The sequence below is a fragment of the Chelonoidis abingdonii genome, chromosome 1, assembly GCF_003597395.2.
Source record: "Chelonoidis abingdonii isolate Lonesome George chromosome 1, CheloAbing_2.0, whole genome shotgun sequence".
Lineage (NCBI taxonomy): Eukaryota > Metazoa > Chordata > Testudines > Testudinidae > Chelonoidis > Chelonoidis abingdonii.
In genome coordinates, this window is record NC_133769.1 from 371,359,938 (window position 1) to 371,366,892 (window position 6,955).

Genomic DNA, 6,955 nt, shown 5'->3' on the forward strand with positions numbered 1-6,955 from the left:
GGATGGAACCTTGAGATGAGATGTGGAGCAGAAGCTGGGCATTGGAGAAGGAGGCAGGGCAGGGGCCAGGATCTCAGAGGTCCAGTTAGTAGAAATTTGAAAGGTGGCAACCCTGTGCATTAATGACCTGTACACAGACCGATTGCCCAGTTTGTCACGCTGACACAGCACAGTAAGGTCAGGAAATGATTGAATGTCTCTCACTGATCAGTAAGTGATTCGGGGAAGAGGGAGCAGCACCAACTCACCACCCAGATCTGCACAGAACTTGGGCTGAGAGCCAGAGCAGCAAGAGAAAAATGTAGTCCCTTTATGAGTAATGAGCCGGAGCAGCCTGTCCCGGATCTGTTTGGTCCTCACACCATAGATAATAGGGTTTATCATGGGGGGCATGAGGATGTACACATTGGCAGTGAGAACGTGGAAATGTAGAGGCACATTGTGGTCAAAACAGTATGTGAGGAAGGAGAAAAGAGCTGGGATGTAAAAGGCTAAGATGGCAAAGAGATGGAAGCCACAGGTCCCAAAAGTCTTGAGCCGGGCGTCCTTTGTGGGGAGGCTGAAGATGGCCCTTAGGATCTGGATGTATGACACGGTGATAAAAAACACATCTACACCAGTCACAAAGAATAGCACAAAGAGGCCATAGTAGCTACTGACACGGGTGTCAGCACAGGCCAGCTTCATCACAGCCATGTGCTCGCAGTACGAGTGGGGAATGATGTTTGTTCTGCAGTATGGCCACTGACTTACCAGGAGAAAAGAGGGCAGTATGATCATGCCACCAAGCAGCACCACCGCCAGTCCAATCTTGGCCACCACAGAATTTTGCAGAGTGGTAGAATGTCTCAGGGGATTGCAGATGGCCACGTAGCGATCCAAAGCCATGGCCATGAAGATCCCAGACTCCACCACTAAGAAGCAGGGAATGAAGTACAGCTGGGTGAGGCAGGCACTGAAATCGATCTCCCTGGAATTGAACCAGAAGATGCTCAGCATTTTGGGCAGGATGGACGTAGACAGGACCAGGTCGGTGACAGCCAGCATGCAGAGGAAATAGTACATGGGCCCATGAAGACTCGGCTCTGTCTTCACCATGAACAGGATAGTGAAGTTCCCCAAGATGGCTAAGATGTATATGGCACAGAAGGGGATGGAGATCCAGACATGGGCCGCCTCCAGGCCAGGAATACCCAGCAGGATGAAGGTAGAGGGGTTGGTGAAGTGAGTTTTGTTGGAATCTGAGATAGAGTAGGGGAGAAGGTGTCCCACTCTGAGGGAGAATGATGTGTCCTGCAGGTACACTACGTTCATCAGACCTTGTGTATGTGCCCAGGGTCTAGGGTGACGGTCACAGTACAGATGCCTGGATGGAGAGACAATTGTTAGTATGAGACACTATTTGCACTACTGGGGGCTGTTCTCATTGGTGAAGCAGATTTGTCACTCTTCACACTCTGAAAATGAAATTTTCATTATTCAGAGAAATGAATTATGAAACACTGAGCCTACTAATGTCAATTCCATGTTTTATGGTCCTCCATATGTCAGTAATTCCTACACATTGTGGTGTGGGAATCCTTAATAGGCACCAGCAGGAAACCAGAGTTTGGATAATAATTGTTCCTTAATGAATGAATCCCAAGCTAGAGATCCCATGCTGTAGGGAGTTCCCTATTTAGCCAGTTGCTCAAAATCTGAGTGGAAAGAACCAAAGCTTTACCAAGACATGTACCAGGGGAAACATTCCAGCTGGACCAAGCATCAGGGAAAAGACCTGGGTATCATTGATAGAAGCTTCATGGAAACATTTGTTCATTTGCAGTAGTGGCCAAAAGAGAGACAATGTTTGCATACTTAAGAAATGAGTTGGAGAATAACCTGCTCTGGACACATGCTCAGTTGTGGTCACTCAGTCTCTATAAGGATATAGGAGATAGAAAGGAGATTTCTGAGACAGGCTGTGAGAATGGGGGAGGCTGCAGGATGTGGACAGGCTGAACAGTCTGGGACTGTTTAGTTTAGAGAAAAGACAAAGAAGGGGGCTTATGATAGAGGAGAGGAAAATAAACAGTGGAACGCATTACATTCAAATGGACGAAGAGAGAAGAGTTTCCAACCTATAATATCTGTAGACACTTAGTGCTTCCCCAAATCTGAGGCAAAGTATCAGAAAAACGGATTGGGAGGGAAAAAATAGACAAAAAAACTGGGAAGGAAAAGAGAAGATTACATTGGAAGACTATATTAAATAACAAGAAAGCCACAATTCCAAAGTCAAGGAAGTGGACAACTTTGTCTGAACACCTGGTTTAGTGACAAACTGAAGGCAGCTATGGGGGTGGGGAAAGCAATATATAACCCATGGGAAAGGGGGACATAGATAGCCAGCAACACAGCTTGGAAGTTATGAACAGTGATAAGGGATGTTAAGGATATCTGAGAAAACTCCCTGCTTGGCAGGACTAAGGATCACAAAAGGGTTATTAAGTATATTGAGAACAAAAGAAATCCTAGAAAATGTTTAGTCCAATAGCTAAAGAGAGAAAGGAAACTTGCTAATGTTGCAAAAAAATACTTATTTTTGTTCTACATTTGGAAAGAAGCAGTTTGATGTACTCATATCACCTAAGATGTGATTAGCAGTCAAAGAGGATAATAAAGAGCATCTACAGCAGAAACTTAGAGTTACAGACACCAGGGTTGTGAACCGATTGATCAACCACGCATCTCATTTGGAACCAGAAGTATGCAATCCGACAGCAGCAGAGCCAAAAAAAAAAACGGAACTACAGGACAGTAGTGCGTTAAATGGAAATTATTTTTTTAAAAAAAAGGAAAGAGAAAGTTTTTTAAAAAAAGATTTGACAAGGTTAGGAAACAATGGAAAAGCTGGTATGGAATTAGATTAAAAAAAAAGTCTAGGAATATAATTAATGCCAGTCAACAAGAGGGTTTATGGAAAAAAGCTCTTGTCAAAGAAACCTGATTTCATCCTTTAATGAGGGTAAAAGTTTGGTTGAGCTAGGAAACCGCACAGATGCAATAAAGTTTGATTTCTCTGAGGCACTTGATTTAGTACAGGGAAAACACTCAGAAAAAAAAATATGAACACTCTACAATATCAGTAGAGCACGTGTAAAATGGACTAAAACTGGCTAACTGACAGAGCTCAGGAAGCTGTTGTCAATGGGCCATTGTCAGTGAATGCAGCTGTTTCTAGTGGGGTTCTGCAAGAATCAGTTCTAGGCCCAATACTGTTCAATATTTTCATCAATGGTTTGGAAGGGAATGGAAAATCACTGCAAATAAAATTTTAGGATGAGCTAAAGATTGGTAGCATGATTAGTACAGTGAGGAGGCCGGGGCAGGCACACTGATTGATCTAGAATATTTGGTGAACTGGGTCCATGCAAAGAAAATGTTTTAATACAGACAAATGCAAGTGATCCTCTCAGAACAGGGAATGCAGGCCCGACCCACAGACTAGGGCCTGTATTATGGAGCACAGGCACCTGGAAAAGGATTTAAGGGTCATTGTGGACACCCAGCTTAGCATGAGCTCCCAGTGTGATGCTGTGGCCAAAAGATTGATGTGATCCTTGGACGCATAAACAGGGGAGAGGTGAGTTGGAGCAAGGGAAGGATTTTACCTCTGCACATGGAATTGAGGGAACTGACTGTATCCAGTTCTGCAGTCCACATTCCAAAAAGGGATGTTGAAAAATTGGAGAGGGAGCAGAAAAGAGCCACAAAAATGTTTAGAGACTGGAGAAAATACCTGACAGAGAGAGACTTAAAGAGTTTCATCTATTTAACTTACCAAAAAGACAATCAAGAGGAGAATTCCATGGGTAGAAAAATGTGAGTAATAAAGGGCTCTGCGATCTAGCAGAGAAAGGCAGAGCCAGACCTGGTAGTTGAAGCTGAAGCTAGACAAATTCTGGCTGGAAAAAAAGGCCAAATGTTTAGCACTGGTGGTAATTACCCTTTGGGACAAACTGCTATAGGAAGTGGTAGATTCTCCAACTCCCCACGTCAGCAGATCCAGACTGGATACTTTTCCTGAAGATCTGCTTAAGGGCTTGTCTACGCTTAAAATGTTATAGCGTTGCTGCTGTAGCGCTTCAGTGTAGACACTACTTACACGAGGACAGAAGTTCTCCCATAAGTGCAGGTAATCCTCCTCCCCAAGAGGTGGGAGCTAGGTTGATGGAAGAATTCTTCCTTCGATCTCATGCTGTCTACACCGGGGTTAGAATGATGTAGCGACATCTCTCAGGGGTGTGGATGTATTTTATTTTGAAAAAAAAATAAAAAAGTCACAAATGCAGTGTTAGGTTGCATTAACACAGGCATAGCATGCCAGTCTCTGGAGATGATTTATATTGTTCTACTCGGCACTGGTTAGGCCACAGTTGGAGCACCGTGTCCAGTCTTGGTCACCGATCCATAGGAAGGATGTGGAGAAAGTAGAATGGATCCAGAGTTGAGAGACAAAGAGGATCCAAGGGCTGGAATGCAGCCATACGAGCAAAGGCTGAAGCAACTAGGTATATTTAGTTTGGAAAAGAGGGCATAAAGGGGGACGTGCCAGCAGCCTTCAGTTACTTGAAAGGCTGCCACAAAAAAGTTGGAGAAAAAAGTTTCTCTCTTGCCACTGAGGGCAGGACAAGAGGCAGTGGGTTCAAACTACAGCAGAGTGGATTTAGATTAAACCACAAAAAAAAATTCCTAACTGTAATAACAGGAGAACAAAGGAGCAGGTGACTCAAGAGGTTGTGGAAGCTCCTTTGTTGGAGGTTTTCCAAAGGAGGCTGGACAGCCATCTATTAGGGATGGCTTAGACACAACAAACCCTGTATCTCAGCAGGGGTTAGAAGAGATGACCCCTGTGGTCCCTTCTCACCCCGTGGCTCTGTGAATCTATGATGTAAAATCCTACGATAGACCAGGCCTTAGTCACACACAAGTTATGTAGCTCAATACAGGGGTAACTGTGTGAAATCTAATGGCTCGTGTTATACAGGAGGTGAGGCTGGATGATCAAAGGTCCCTTATATCCTATGACTCTATCAATAAAGAAAGTAGATCAGATATTTATATTTACTGTGTCTCACAACACATGAACAAGGGAACATTCAATTACAATGAAAGTCTGAACATATAACACTGATAAAAGAAAATTGCGAACATTATCAATATTTGGCCTGTGGAACTCCTTATCACAGACATTATTGGAGCGAAGAGCTTAGCTGAATGGAATTTACAAATGGATGGGCCAATACAGGCGGTGCTGATGGCACCACTCTTAGGTAAGGCTGTACATCACCTTCAATTAGGAAACCTCATTTTCAGTTGCTTATAAGTTTACCAAACTTGAAGTGTTTGGACTGAAATTTCCCATGGTGGGTGGCTGCTTCCAGCTGAATTATATTTTCAAAGTTTCAGACCTAACAGTTCAGCTGCCTTCACGAATGAAGCTAGGAGAGAAGATGTTTTGCCCATGTTAAAAAAATTCTAATATTTTTTCCAATGAGGACGTTAGAACCTCCATGCCTTAAGCGGATAAAAATCAGGAAATAGCCTCCCCTTGCGACCCCCCTGCCATTAACAGCCAGAGCTCTGAGATGCAAGAGGAGGAGGTGACAGACTCTGTGCATGAACACACAGCTGCCTCCTGAGGCTCTCATTCAATTCTTTCTCCAAGAAAAGTTTAGCATCAGTGGTGCCTAAGTAAACAACGGGCCAGGGCCTCAGAATCTGGCCTTTCTATTGTCTATCTACTAACATCTTTCATCCTGAAGGATCCACTGTGTCACTGAAACGCAGCCGCCTTGGGGCTAGAGGCCATCATCAGAAGGGACATTTTGGCCCATAAGACTGGAGCAAAGGCATTACCTGTGAAAAATGCCCTGGGATGTTTAACAGCTGTGCAGAGCAGAAAGGACCACAGACCTATTCTTTATCCTACCGTGCAAATGTTGTTGCACTGGGCTTGTCGAGCAAGTGAGCTCTTCAGCAAGAGATGGGTACCTGTGAATGGTGAGATGAAAGTGTCTTATCTGGGAGTTATCCCTTAGGCAGCCGTGTCCCACACCTCTCTCACCCCAGCATCAGCAGCAACACCAAAAGCTGATACAGGGGTGTGCACTGTTTATAATAGAGCTCTGTTCAATCTCAGGGTAATTCACTCATCCTGTAGTGGTGTAGCAGCATCTGGATGTAAACAGGCTGGACTCTGGAGACACTCCAGCCGATGATTCTCTTTCCAGCTATGTGCTTCTGTGCTCTTTATCCAGCTTTAGGAGTAAACAGTAATTAATGGACTTTCCCAAAGGGAGACGAGAACTCTTGGGCTCTGTGCTGAGTCAGAGACGAATTGGCTGCTCCGTGAATTGATGTATATTTAAAAATTATAGTGGATGAATAAGAAAATTAGGGATAATCTCTAGGTCTCTTCCAACCCTAATCTCCTATGATTCTGGGGCCTTGTGGATGCTCAGCACCTGTGATAGTCAGGATGCTTTAGGTTCCTAAATATGCATGGATGTGCCCCTAGCCCAGGATTCTGGCTCTGAAAGTGGCTGGCTCCAGAGGCTGCAGAGTAAGATGTGAGTAACTAGATAGATATCGGATATTCTACTCCCCACCCCAGTCACCTTTCTTAATCTCTAAAACAGATCTGGAGATATGGTTCCAAAAAGAACTAGATAAATTCATGGAGGATAGGTCCATCCCTCGCTATTAGCCGGGATGGATTGAGATGTTGTCACTAGTCTTTGGTTGTCAGAAGCTGGGAATAGGCGATGGGAGATGGATCGCTTGGTGATTACCTGTTCTGTTCATTCCCTCTGGGGCACCTGGCACTGGCCACTGTCAGAAGACAGGATACTGGTCTAGATGGACCTTTGGTCTGGCCCAGTATGGTCTTTCTTATGTTCTTATGATAAAG

General features: G+C 44.3%; 1 protein-coding gene across 1 annotated transcript in view; it reads right to left on the reverse strand.

Annotated features, from left to right (window-relative positions):
* Window positions 1-200: 200 nt before the first annotated feature.
* Window positions 201-6,955, reverse strand: part of LOC142047180 (olfactory receptor 52R1-like) — a 13,204-nt gene continuing 6,449 nt past the window's right edge. Inside the window, 2 exon segments of the mRNA XM_075068356.1 lie at window positions 201-227; window positions 229-1,398. Coding sequence (XP_074924457.1) covers window positions 201-227; window positions 229-1,398 — 1,197 coding nt within the window.